This window comes from Mustela nigripes, chromosome 17, assembly GCF_022355385.1.
Source record: "Mustela nigripes isolate SB6536 chromosome 17, MUSNIG.SB6536, whole genome shotgun sequence".
In the NCBI taxonomy this organism is placed as follows: Eukaryota; Metazoa; Chordata; class Mammalia; order Carnivora; family Mustelidae; genus Mustela; species Mustela nigripes.
This window is the reverse complement of record NC_081573.1, coordinates 13,256,414-13,270,102: the sequence shown is the minus strand read 5'-3', so window position 1 is coordinate 13,270,102 and position 13,689 is coordinate 13,256,414. Positions and strand designations below refer to the sequence as shown.

Here is a 13,689-nt window from a genome sequence, read left to right as displayed (position 1 = left end):
TCCAGGACCCAACCCTCCACCCCAAGTCCTTGGAGGTGAAAAGCAGACAGAAGGAACTGACAGGGAGCCAGGACTGCGGGGAACAAGAGAGAGGGCTGAGGAACTCACTGACCCTGCAGCAGCCTAGGAGCGGACTGACAGATAACTCAGTGGGCAAAGGAAAGCACTCCCACCAGGTCCCTTGTGGCATGTGACCATTCATCAGTGAAATTTTCTTTCTGATAGTGGACTGAACTTTTTACATGCTTCCTAACAAACCAGGCCTAGTTAAAGTGTTACAAGAATATCGCTTAATTCAACAAACACTGATAGAGTGCTCCCAAAGTGCCAGGCCCTACATAAGTTCAGGAACACAAAAATGAACAGTAACAGCCCTTCCCCCAACTGCCCTCAAATATCACCATCCAATTAGCTCCACGCTTCTTCCCTGTACTGCCCTACTCTCTGGCCTCCACAACCCAAGTCCTACTCTATCAGCAAAACCCCTCCAAAGTTCCACCTAATCCAGAGTACCCTGAGTGACTCTGAGCCCACAATGAACTCCCGCCTCTTCTGGAATTTGGTTCCATTTCCATTTCTAGGTTTTATGAATATATATCATCTCCCTGGTTAGATTTGAGCTTCCTGAGAACAGAGACCATTGTTAGAATTTTCCAGAGAAACCACATCCATGATTTTTATCAGATCAAGCTCAGACCAAGCCCAAGCCTTCAACTAGAGACCAATCCCTGTTGTGCCTGCTTCACAAAGGTGCTTTATAAACTTTGTAGTAGCAAAGTCTATAATCTCCCACATTGTCAATAAGCAGCAATAATTTGAAAATTGAGAGGTTAAGAATGATCATACAGAAATCAGAAAGTGCTTGACTTGTGCCTTGCCTCTCCCCTCCTCTTAGGTCAAACAATCACGCCACCTGTTCTCACTGCTGCCTGGAGACTGCCAGGAAGGACTTCCTTGTAAAACTTCCCCTCAGTCCCCGAAAATACCACTCAGCATTCAAGCCCTTCTCTCCTCTCTTTGAGCATATTTCCCAAAATCTCTGAAATTAGTCAAGTTTAGTAAGTACCCTGTTCTGTAACCCTTAATGATTACTCTAAATAGAATTACCTTCTTCCTTTGCCTTGGGCTGTTTCCAAACAAGCTCTGGAGCCAACAACCTCAAGAGCACAGGCAAACGCCCTTTAAGGGCTGTGGTTCCTGTTTCTCAGAGCTTCTTGGATGTAAAGCCCTGGGGGTCTTCCACTAACCCAGTTCCTTCTCCTTTAGTCTGGAGCAACAAAGCCATAGCCACCTTCCTGATGAACATGCAGGCCCAGTTTGACCCACTGCTTCAGGGGCAATGTTCTGAGCAAGAGAGAAACAGCCTCTCCTCTGCAGTCCTCTCTCCTTCCCACCTTCTGTGGCCACAGAATTGGGAGGAAATTGTAAACGCGGTGAAGACAGGACTTCTCAAGCAATACTCCTGTTGCTCCAGGGGCCCCGACGACAGAGGGGAGACAGATCATACCACCCTCTCTTCTGCTGACCCTTAGTACTTGATTTCTTGCCCAATATTAAGCTAGAAAACATCACCAAAATGTACAAGGAAATTCAAAGAGCAAAAAGATTTGGGGGAGAAATCATAGCACCCTGGGAGGTAGGAAGCGGGTGAGGAGGAGGGGAGGGAACCAGTATTGCTGCCAAGTTGTCAGTCACCTTCTTGTGTTCTTAAGAATGCTTCATTTCTTTTGTTTGGTCAGTTTTTCCTCCCAGATTCCTGTAAACCTGTTACCTAACGAGGTCAGTGTCACTTAGCCGTTCTCGCCCTTTAACAGGAATACTGGCCAGGGATTAAAGCCCAGACCACCATCTCAAGGAAGACTTTGGGAGCCTCCAATTGGGAACCCTCCACACTCTCTTCAAGTGACACACAGCAGCACCAACAGTCGCAATGAAAATTCTAATCCCTTCCCTCCTTCTGTTGCTGCCACTAATGCTGATGCCTGTGGTCTCTAGCAGCCCAAATCCAGGTAATAAGATTAATTTTCTATAAAGGGGAAATGGGGCGGGGGGTGGGGTGTGGATGTGGCAGAACACAGAAGAAAATGAGGCAAAAACCCTGCAACAACCATGCATTGAAATGTAGCCCCTTCCAGCTACAGGGATTTGAGACAAGTTAGTTTCTGCCAGTGCCTGGTTCCTCATTTACAAAAAGGAGAAGACTATACTTATATCCAAAGAGTGTTTCAAGAGCAAAATGAGATAGTGAGATAGTGGGTATCAAAATGTCTGAAACTGTAGCTGCAAAATACTGATATATACTGGCTTAATAAAAATCTGCTCTCTGGAGGCGCTTGGGTGGCTCAGTTGGTTGAGCTTCTGCTTTCAGCTCAGGTCATGATCTCAGAGTCCTGGGATCAAGTCCGGCATTGGGTTCCCTGCTCAGTGGGGAGTCTGCTTCTCCTCTCTCCCTGTTCTCTCTCTGTCAAAAAAATAAAAATAAAAATCTGCTCCCTTACCTTCTGCCCTTTGTCCCTTCCCAAAAGAGCCAGTCTTGGTGAAGGCGGTATAAAAGTATTGAAGGCAACTGTACATTCAAGGAGGATGAGAAGTCCTTGCTTATATTCTTTAGGGGCACCTGGGTGGCTCAGTCATTAAGCGGCTGCCATCAGCTCAGGTCATGGTCCCGGGGTCCTGGGATCGAGCCCCACATCGGGCTCCCTGCTCAGCGGTAAGCCTGCTTCTTCCTCTCCCTCTCCTCCTGCTTGTGTTCCCTCTCTTGCTGTGTCTCTCCCTATCAAATAAATAAATAAAATATTTTAAAAAAATATTCTTTATAGTACACCGCGATGCCACCAATAATTTTTAATACTATTTTTTTTTAAGATTTTATTTATTTATTTGACAGACAGAGATCACAAGTAGGCAGAGAGGCAGGCAGAGAGTGAGAGAGAGGAAGAAGCAGGCTCCCCGCGGAGCAGAGAGCCCGATGTGGGGCTCGATCCCAGGACCCTGGGATCATGACCTAAGCCGAAGGCAGAGGCTTTAACCCACTGAGCCACCCAGGCGCCCCAATTTTTAATACTATTTAATGGTAAAGTAAAAAACTAGAAAGATCGTATCACTGGATAGTATCTATATTGGAAGCTTTAGCCATACTACTAAGCTCACATTTTTGGGAAGCAGGCCTTAGGTTAAAGACTCCAAATCAGCCCCAGCTTTCACTCCATCTCAGGTGAGCTCACCATTAGCAGAACAACCATGCAGAAGAGAGCTCATCCCATGTATGTTTCTACTCAAGAAAACCAACTCCTCAAGGGCTAGTTTGAGGTAAAATAGCTTTTTTACATATTTACCAAAAATTTGATCCTTAAAATCAGAAGCTCAACTTACTCCACCCCAATTTTACACTTCCCTTCCCTTGTAGAGAGAGATCTCTGGGAGGTGCTGGACCCCATAGTTCTAGAGCCTAGACTGCCAGTCGGGAGGGGAAGGCTTTTCCATCATGGTGACCAACACCAAGGCTAGAGTCCTTACCCTTGATTCAAAGCCCTAACCACAACCTGCCTTTCCAATCCACTCCACATCTCACTAACAAGTGCTCTGTGCTCCATCTAAACTAGACTGTTGGCTGTTCCCCGAACGGGTCTTGTGCTTCCCCACCAGCTTAACTTCTCTCATACACTCAGCTCAGAGACCACCTCCTCCTCACAGGCTTCCTGATTCCTCTCTCAACCAGATATGAGCCCTCCGTCCTGTGAACATGCTTCGGCCAAACGTGACCCTCTCTTTGCATTTGTCATATTCTGTCTCATACTGAAGGTATTTGTGTGCCTTTCCTACCTCCACCCCTGCCCTTCTAGACTGCAACCTCCTTGGTAGCACAATCTGGTATAGTGTTTCCATATCCCTCATTCTATCCAGCATAGTATTCAGTAAATATTTGCTAAGGGAAAGAATAAATGCTCAGGTTTCTAAGTTCAAAATGTTGCCCTTAAAAGACTCTACACCTGGGTTTGATAGCAGCTCTATTAACATTTGGGACTGGGCAATTCTTTGCTGTAGCTGCTATTCTGTGCATTGTAAGATGTCCAGCAGAACGTGTGTGACCTCTATCAACTATATACCAAGCCTCTCCTCCCCTGCCCCCAGTTAAGATAGACAAAGTTAACTCCAGGCGTTGCCAAATGTCCCCTGGAGGGGGTAACCACCTCCAGCTGAGAACCCTTGCTCTATAACAATAGTTCTCAAACCTGGCGACACGTTTAGACTTTCCTAGATCTGTAGACTCAGCTTTGGAACGCAGGAAACCTAGATCTAAATCCTCGTTCCACCCTTAATTTGCAGCCCTAGACAAGCTGCTTCACTTTTTGGAGCGTTTTACCATCTTAAAATGAGTAAAGTACCATTTAGAACATAATTGTTGTGAATATTAAATGATCTATAATGTGTACCTAGCAAGGATTCAATAAATGGACTAAGTAAAATATCTCAAGTAGCTCCTAAAAGACAACAGCAATGAATTGGGGAAAGCTCGTTCTGCCGCCAGATGGCGCTATTACAGACAACCAGGCTCCATCCCAGTCTCTTTTTTTTTTTTTTTTAAAGATTTTATTTATTTTATTTGATAGAAAGAGATCACAAGTAGGCAGAGAGGCAGGCAGAGAGAGAGAGGGAGAGAGAGAGGAGGAATCAGGCTCCCTGCTTAGCAGAGAGCCTAATCCCAGGAGCCTGAGACCCCGACCTGAGCCAAAGGCAGAGGCTTAACCCACCCAGCCATCCCAATCTCTTAATCCAGTTCTGCAGCACCTCTCTGGCTCGTGGAAACAACACTCTCCACCTTCCCATCCCCCCAAAATAAAATCTAATCTTACTTTATTTCTTAAAATAACCACATACATGCACAGTGTGTTTTTCACAGAGAGGAATGAGAAAAGATAAGAATATATGAAAATGTTAGGAAACAAATCATTTATAATAATAGATTAATTACTTATATAATTAACTATGAAGTTATCTACAATGATTGTTGAAATATGCTAAGTAATCCTATGTGGCAGGCGATTTTTTTTTAATTTTTTAAATTTATTTTATTTTTTCTTAAGATTTTATCTATTTATTTGATAAAGACACAGTGAGAGAGGGAATACAAGCAGGGGGAGTGGGAGAGGGAGAAGCAGGCTTCCCGCTGAGCAGGGAGCCCCATGTGGGGCTTGATCCCAGGACCCTGAGATCACGACCTGAGCAGAAGGCAGACATTTAACGACTGAGCCCCCAGGCGCCCCTAGCAAGGGAGGTTCCAAGCACTTCATATTACCTCATTATGTCCTCACAGAAATATAATGTATTTTTAAATTCACTTTTAATTTTTCAGACTCAAGAAATGTTATAAAAACAGAGTTCCCATATATCCTTTATCCAGTTTTTTAAAAATAATATCTTACATTACCATAACATGATTACCAAAACCAGGAAGTTAGCATTGACATAATACTATGAATGAATGTACTAATATTCAGGTTTGCTAATCATCCCGTTAATGTCCTTTTCCTGGTCCAGAATCCAATCCAGGATACTAACCTGAATAAAGCTGTCATGTCCTCTTGGTTTTCCCCAAGCTGGAGTAGTTTCTCAGCCTTCCTTGTCTTTCATGATTTTGAAAGTTTTGAAGACTACTGGTCAATTATTTTGTAGAAAGCCCCTCAGTTTGGATTTGTCTTATGATTCTTCTTGATTAAGATCAGATTATGTGTTTTTGGCAAGAGTACCACAGAAGTCATGTGTACCTTCTCCATGCCTCACATCAGACGGCCCATGATCATTCCCAACTACTGATGATATTCATTTTGAACACTTGCTCAAGGTAGTGTCTGCCACGTTTCTCTACTATAAAACTACTCTTTTTCCCACTGTAATTAATAAGTATCTTGTGAAGAGATACTTTAAGACTATACAAAAAGCAGGGCACCTGGGTGCTTCAGTGGGTTAAAGCCTCTACCTTTGGCTCAGGTCGTGATCCCAGAGTCCCAGAATCAAGCCCCACATCAGGGTCTCTGCTCAGCGGGGAGACTGCTTCCTCCTCTCTCTCTGCCTGCTTCTCTGCTTACTTGTGATCTCTGTCTGTCAAATAAATAAAATCTTAAAAAAAAAAAAGACTATACAAAAAGCCTATTTCTTCAAAATCCATTGACGATTCCCACCTTCAACAAAAGTTACTATGGAATTAGTCAAATGGTGATTTTCTATGTCCATCATTCCTTCTACATTTATTAATTGGGATTCTACTATAAGAAAAGCTTCTCGGGACGCTTGGGTGGCTCACTCGATTAAGCGACTGCCTTCGGCTCAGGCCATGATCCTGGAGTCCCAGGATGGAGTTCCAGAATCGAGTCCCACATCAGGCTCCCTGCTCAGTAGGGAGTCTGTTTCTCCCTCTGACTCTCCCTGCACCCTCATGCTCTCTCTCTTACTCTCTCTTAAATAAATAAAATCATAGAAAAAAGAAAGAAAAATCTTCTCCTTCTCTCCCATTTACTTACTGAATTATTTATGAGTGAAGACTCATGGATATTTATGGATTATAATCCATTACTATCATTATTTGTTATGTTGTTCATGTTGTCTCAAAATTGACTATTGAGAGCTGCCGCAAGCAGGCTTCTCTTTTTGGCTTATCATTTTTTAACAGTTCCAGATTTTCTGATATCATAAGATGTTCCAGGTTCATCTTGTACTTCCCTGGCCTGCCTTGGAATCAACCATTTATTTCTCCAAGGAGCTGTGGTTCCTTTCACTAGGCCATGGTACTCAGGAGCCCTGCACACTAAGGTCTGGCCCGTGGCTACCGGGAGCTAGTGCTTCTACGCCCTCTAGTGGACAAAGCTAGGAACATACTAATCCGCAGGCACATACTAATGAACAATTATTAGCCCTATTTTACAAATTAGGTAAATGAAAGACAGAAGTTAGGCAACTTCTCCGAAATCATAAAGCTAATATGTAGTGGAACAGCGAAGTCAAAATGATAGATCTACCACAAGTCCTAACAAGTGGGAGTTAGCTTCTTTACATATACAGGTCAGTAGAAAGCAACAAACCTAACATTCCAGAATAGACATTCTCTTTGGTACAGAGCGACAGAAGTCCACAATAATAACAATCATGTACTCTACACCTACTTGGGAACTGACCACTGGGCACCCCCAGTAGCTTATTTATTCCTAATTCTGCAAGGTGGATACTACTACTCTCGTTTTACAAACCAGAGAACCAAAAATCAAAGAAGCCAAGACTGCATCGTTAAGGGACAGAGCAAGTAGTAGATGCCACATCTGCCTGGATGTAAAGTTCATGCTTATTCCACTATATCAATATTTTCCAAAACTGATTTTCGGTAGGACATAAATTAGCTTTTACTTCAATAGTTATGTTTTTGTTAATGCATGTTAGAAAAAAATCTAAGCATGTATCAAACTCCTAATCTCACAGATAATATAGCAGAGGATGAGTCTGGTTTTATAAATTACATCTGTTTAAAGAAAAAGTAAGAAGTAAATAATAGCATCATAAAGGTGGTCCAGAAATGTCTGAGGTTTGGTAAACATCATATTGTAGGAACGTGCAGCTTCATTTTAATTTATGCCATGGAATTAAGGTTGTAAAGACTGCGGAAAGAACAGCACTTAAGAAACTTGGACCTGAGTTTTAGCTTCAGCTGGGTCACCATTACCTTTGTGAACTTGGGCATTTCATTTGCTCTCTCTCAGTTTCCTCATCTAAAAAAAAGGGGGGGGGGTAATGATTTAATTTGTACAATCCTTTTACAAGCAATTTAATAATAATATCAAGAAACATAAAACTATTCTTAACTTTTGACCCAGCAATTCCACTCTGGGAAATCTGCCCAAGACAATAATCTAACATTTGGAAAACAGTTACAAACATAAGGAATTTTATCAATACCCAAAAGTAAAACAATCTAAATATTCAGCAATGAGTGAAGAGTTAAATAACTTGGAGGTCATATGCTTATTGGGAATATTAGGTAGTCATTAAAAATGTCTGTTTGGGGGGCACCTGGCTGGCTCAGTCAGTTAAGTGTCTGCCTTGGGCTCAGGTCATGATCTTGGGGTCCTGGGATCAAGCTCCAAGTTATCAATGGGCTCCCAGCTCAACAGGGAGTCTGCCCCCCACTCATGCTCTCTCTCTAATAAAGAAATACAATCTTTTTTAAAATGGGGGGGTGGGGGAGCCTGCGCACCTCAGTAAGTTGAGTGTCTGACTCTTGATTTCAGCTCAGGTCATGATCTCAGCGTCATGGGATCCGGTCCTGAGTAGGACTCTGCCAGGGCATGGAGCCTGCTTGAGATTCTCTCTCTCCCTCTGCCTCTCTCTGCTTGCACTCTCTCTCTTTCTCAAAAAAAAAAAAAAAAAAAAAGTTCATAAAAATGTCCATCATAGAGGGCCTGGGTGGCTCAGTGGGTTAAAGCCTCTGCCTTCGGCTTAGGTCACAATCCCAGGGTTCTGGGATCGAGCCCCGCATCAGGCTCTCTGCTCAGCAGGAAGCCTGCTTCCTCTTCTCTCTCTCCTCTCCTCTTCCAGCCTGCCTCTCTGCCTACTTCTCTGTCTGTCAAATAAATAAAATCTTGGGACGTCTGGGTGGCTCAGTTGTTTAAGCTGCTGCCTTCAGCTCAGGTCATGATCCCAGGGTCCTGGGATTGAGTCCTGCATTGGGCTCCTTGTCCAGCGGGGAGCCTGCTTCTCTCTCTGCCTCTGCCTGCCACTCTGCCTGCTTGTGCTCTCTCTATGACAAATAAATAAATAAAATCTTTTTAAAAATAAATAAAATCTTTTTAAAAAGTCCATCATAAAGATGATATAGCAACATGTTTATAAAGTGAACAACAACAAAAAAAAACTTGTTCACATACTATGGTTATCACTGTAGAAAGAAAATCATATGCAGGAAACACACCAAAATACCACCAGATGGTAAGAGTGAAGATTTCTTTATTTGTACTTTCCAAATTTTCTCTAATATAGCTCTATACATTTAGAATTTTAAAAACTTCTAACTAAAGAGATTCAATTAAATAAGCTCCAAGATTCCCTCTGGCTCTAGTATTCTGTGGCCTTCCTCTGGAACTACAAGTAGAGGTCAGGCGAAAGTAAAATATTAGAAAAATTTAGATGGCAGGGGCTATGTGTGTCTGCTTGAGTTATTTTAATAGCACTCAAAACAGCACATGAGAACATTTGGAAACTAGTACTTGGGGGAAATGGTGCAATACCTTCCATCTGTGTGGCAGAAAGGGCACAAGTCTGGGAAAGAGCCCTAGATTGAATCAAAGGATCTCTAAGGGCCCTCTCCAGACAACTAGTCCATTTGCTTATTGTACAAACATCTACCAAGTGCCTGCCATGTGTCAGCTCTATACAGTTGAATGACTATTGAGCCATTGGTGGGAGCAAGATTTTTAGTTTCCTGTAGCACAGAATGAGGGGCTTAAACAACAGAAATTTATTTTCTGACAACTCTGGTATCTCTTTGCCCAAATCTTTTCTTCTTATAGGGACTCCAGTTGGACTGAATCAGGACTCACCATAACGACCTCATCTTAACTTGAACTCGTTTTAACACAGTCACATCTCTAAAGATCCTATCTTCAAATAAAGTCATTCTGGGGGTTAGGGCTTCATCGTGAATTGTGGCGGGGGGGACAATTCAATGTCCACAACAGATTTCAAACAACAAACTATATGTATAGCTGTGCATTAAGAGAACTGCTTTCAAATACAGTGGGAAACCATGTAAAGGCATAATTGATTCTTACAGGATATATCAGAAACCACTATGCCAAGGAAGCACCATCTGGGCTCACTTCTAGCTACAGTATCTCAAGTCTATTAACCATCATCCTTGACTGTCATAGAAATATTACCATTTCACAAAATCAGAATCTTAAAAGACAGCATCAGGTGGTAAGACAGACTTGACTAGAGGCCAAAAGAGGAATGGATTTGTTCCAGAGGCACAAAAGTAAATACCATCCTCTTATAGTTGAACTGGGATTATGGATGCAAATATAGGGAACGTAAAGGTCAGGTGACGAGCTTAGGTCACAATCCCAGGGTCTGTGAAATAATCTGCTCCTTGTTCTCATTTCTGAAGTCATGAGAACTTTAATGTGTGCTGGGGTAGGGTGTATTATCGGGTCCTCTTTTTCTTTTTCCTAAAGACTTATTTATTTATTTGAGAAAGAGAGCGAGAGCAGGAGAAGGGTGGGAGGGACAGAGACACAGAGAGAGAGAAACCCAAGCAGACTCCACACTGATCACAGAAGCCGACACGGAGCTCAACACAGGGCTTAATCTCACAACCCTGAGATCATGACCTTAGCCAAAACCAAGGATCAGATGCTTAGTCAACTGTGCGGCCCAGGTGCTCCTGTCAGATCTTGATTAACACCCACCTTTTATCCTTTCTTCCATCCAGAAGCCATTCTTTTTCCACCTACCTCCAGCTAAGCTCTTCTCTAAGCCATATCTTAAACCTCAATTCCTTATCCATTTAAAATATTCCTCTCATGGAGCACCTGGGTGGCTCAGTGGGTTAAAGCCTCTGCCTTCAGCTCAGGTCATGATCCCAGGGTGCTGGGATTGAACCCCGCATCAGGCTCTCTGCTCTGCAGGGAGTCTGCTTCTCCCTCTCTCTGCCTGCCTCTCTGCCTACTTGTGATCTCTATCAAAAAAATAAATAAAATCTTAAAAAATAAATAAATAAAATAAAATATTCCTCTCTTGAAGTACCCTAGATCCCTGAAAAATGAAGGAGGGGCATCTGGGATGGCTGTCAGTTAAGCATCTGCTTTTGGCCTAGGTCTTGTTCTCAGGGTCCTGGGATCCAGCCTGGCATGAGCATTGGGCTCCCTGCTCAGTGGGGAGCCTGCTTCTCTCCCCCCCACTCTCCCTCTGCCACTCCCACTACTTGTGTGCGCACTCTCTCTCTAAAATAAATAAAATCTTAAGAAAAAAAAAAAAGAGGAAGGAAAAACCAATGATGCAGGTAGCACAATACTGGGGGACCATTTCTGTTGGCCTCTTCCCTTTCCGGTGCCTGGCCATGACCTGTTTTCTTCCACCAGGGATCGCCAGAGGCCAACGGGATGATCGCCAGGCTCCTAGGACGTGGCCCCACAAAGGCAGCCAAGAATGTGATTGCAAAGGTCAGTATCAATAATAGCACTGCACCATCCCAATCCAACTCTCTCCCCTGAGCCCCACTCCCGCCCTCCAAACACCAGTGCAGATGTTTTCTGAGCTAACTTCACCCACTGCCCTCTCCACCAGCCCACCACATGTAGCACCAACACTTGTCTTCTTCCTGAATCTCTGGCAAGAGCAGGACCCCTCCAAGTTCTAGGGGGAGCTGGTTGAATCTCTGGCTGCCCTTCCCCCCTCATTCTTCTCCCCAAGAACCCAGGGCTGCTTTCCAAAAACTCCCTGAATCTTTTTGACCTTCATTAAATCATAAATAAGACTGAAATCAGAGAGGCAAAACGTTTGGCCAAGTTAAGACAGCCAGAGGAAGACACTAGATCTTTTCTTCATTTTTTGGTCTCCTTAATGATATCTTGATGCCCCCTCCAAACCTGCCACTAAATTCTTGCCAATACAGGTCAGGCAAAACAACTCAGAAATCCTGGTGCTCATATAACTGGGTATCCCCACTGTTCTGTGTTGACTCCTTTCCCCAGCTCCACTGCAGTCTGAAAAAGAAACTGGAAGGCAAGGAAGATGGCAAGTAAAGCCCTGCCCTACTCCCTATTCTCAACGATATTAACCTTCCCCTCTAAGTACCAACCCTGTTATTTCAGACTGGTTCCTGAGAGCCCCTAAAAGAAAACTTATGGCAATGCCTGAGATGCCAAAGAAGCAGTGTCCCTGTGATCAGTTCAAGGCCAGTGTGAAGAAAACCAGTAAGTTTAAAAAAGAATGACCTTCCCTCAACCAGAGTCACCCTGCGGAATAACAATTCCACATTGTTATTCCATATGATTCCATATGATGGAACAGGGGTTGAGAATAGACAAAAGAAGTGAAACAAAGATTAAGATAAGCACACCTCTCAGCCCTTTCTACTCAATGTCAACTTGAGGAAACAAGAAGAAGGGAGGTAGATACAATTTTCCTAATACTAGAAAGGTTCGACCAAATTCTTAGATTTTAGGAGTCCATTGCTTATCAAAATGGAGGGAGATGGGACTATTGGGGACTTGGTCATCAATCTCTGAAGATATCAAACATAATTTGGTTCCTTCCTTGAGAAGTTTTTAAATGTCATATAAAAAGTAAATTGGGGGCGCCTGGGTGGCTCAGTTGGGGGCGCCTGGGTGGCTCAGTTGGTTAAGCTGCTGCCTTCAGCTCAGGTCATGATCCCAGCCTCCTGGGTTCGAGTCCCACATCGGGCTCCTTGCTCGGCGGGGAGCCTGCTTCTCTCTCTGCCTCTGCCTGCCATTCTATCTGCTGTGCTCACTCTCTCTGTCAAATAAATAAATAAAATCTTTAAAAAAAAAAAAAGTAAATTGGCGGGCACCTGGGTGGCTCTGTGGATTGAGCTCAGGTCATGATCTCGGGGTCCCCCCAAGCCCCGTGCGGGGCTCTCTGCTCAGCAGGGAGCCTGCTTCCCCACTCTCTCTCTCTGCCTGCCTCTTGGCCTACTTGTGAACTCTATCTGTCAAATAAATAAATAAAATCTTAAAAAAAAATAAATTGGCAAATTAAACTGATTGAAATTATGATATTATAAAGGATGAGATAAATCAAGATCCTTATCACCACTGGCAGAAGTAAAATTCAATTTGGTAGTACCTATCGAAAATTTATTTACTTATTTTTAAATATTTTATTTTGGGGGGCATCACGGTGTCTTGGTTGGTTAAGTATCCAGTTCTAAGGAATGAAGAATGAAGAATATATTTTCTTATTTTAATTTCTAAATTTTTTTAATTTTTATTTTTTCCATTGGACAAGTCTCACCTTTTTACCATTTTGAAAGAGTTCCTAAAAATTAAAAATTTTTAAAGATTTTATTTATTTATTTGAGAGAGAGAGAGCATGAGAGGAAAGAGGTCAGAGGGAGAAGCAGACTCCCCTCCGAGCAGGTAGCCTAATGTGGGACTTGATCCTGACTCCAGGATCATGACCTGAGCTGAAGGCAGTTGCTTAACCAACTGAGCCACCCAGGCACCCTAAAAATTAAATTTTGAAAACATTTTTAACATTAATCTTTATTTTCACCCTAGGGCACCAAAGGCACCACAGGAAGCCAAACAAGCACTGGAGAGCCTGCCAGGAATTTCTCAAACAATGTCAGCTAGCAAGCTTTGCACTGCCTTTATAGGACTCCCTCTCCCAATGAAGCATTCTCAGTCAAGATAGTAGAGAACACCTAGAGGATACCCTCCTCCCACTTCCAGCTCCCCTACCCTGTCCCTACTCCAGCATTCTCACAAAGCATTTTCCCCAAGATTATTGCTCCCTCTAGTGCCCTCTTCTCTTGTCAGTCTTTTTTCCTCTGCGCCTCCTCCCTCCCTTTTCCCAGGCTTAAACTTAATTACCTGGAAACCCTGGTTTCTTAACTAGTCCCAAATGACCTTACATATAACCAGGCAAGTAGCAAACAGAAAATAAATATTTTTAAATGTAGTA

At 43.2% G+C, this 13,689-nt stretch overlaps 1 protein-coding gene across 1 annotated transcript; it reads left to right on the top strand.

The window, feature by feature from the left end:
- Positions 1 to 1,748: 1,748 nt before the first annotated feature.
- Positions 1,749 to 13,686, top strand: CXCL17 (C-X-C motif chemokine ligand 17). Its single transcript, XM_059381992.1, has 4 exons — positions 1,749 to 2,009; positions 11,124 to 11,204; positions 11,856 to 11,957; positions 13,284 to 13,686. The coding sequence occupies exons 1-4, from the start codon at positions 1,931 to 1,933 to the stop codon at positions 13,379 to 13,381; spliced, it is 360 nt and encodes a 119-aa protein (XP_059237975.1). The 5' UTR covers positions 1,749 to 1,930; the 3' UTR covers positions 13,382 to 13,686.
- The last annotated feature ends 3 nt before the right edge of the window (positions 13,687 to 13,689 follow it).

Excerpts from the sequence above, each read along its gene's own strand:
- CXCL17 (XM_059381992.1), top strand. The coding sequence starts at position 1,931 with ATGAAAATTCTAATCCCTTCCCTCCTTCTGTTGCTGCCACTAATGCTG. Across the intron at positions 2,010-11,123 it reads CTCTAGCAGCCCAAATCCAG|GGATCGCCAGAGGCCAACGG; the intron begins GTAATAAGATTA and ends TTCTTCCACCAG. Across the intron at positions 11,958-13,283 it reads GGCCAGTGTGAAGAAAACCA|GGCACCAAAGGCACCACAGG; the intron begins GTAAGTTTAAAA and ends TTTTCACCCTAG.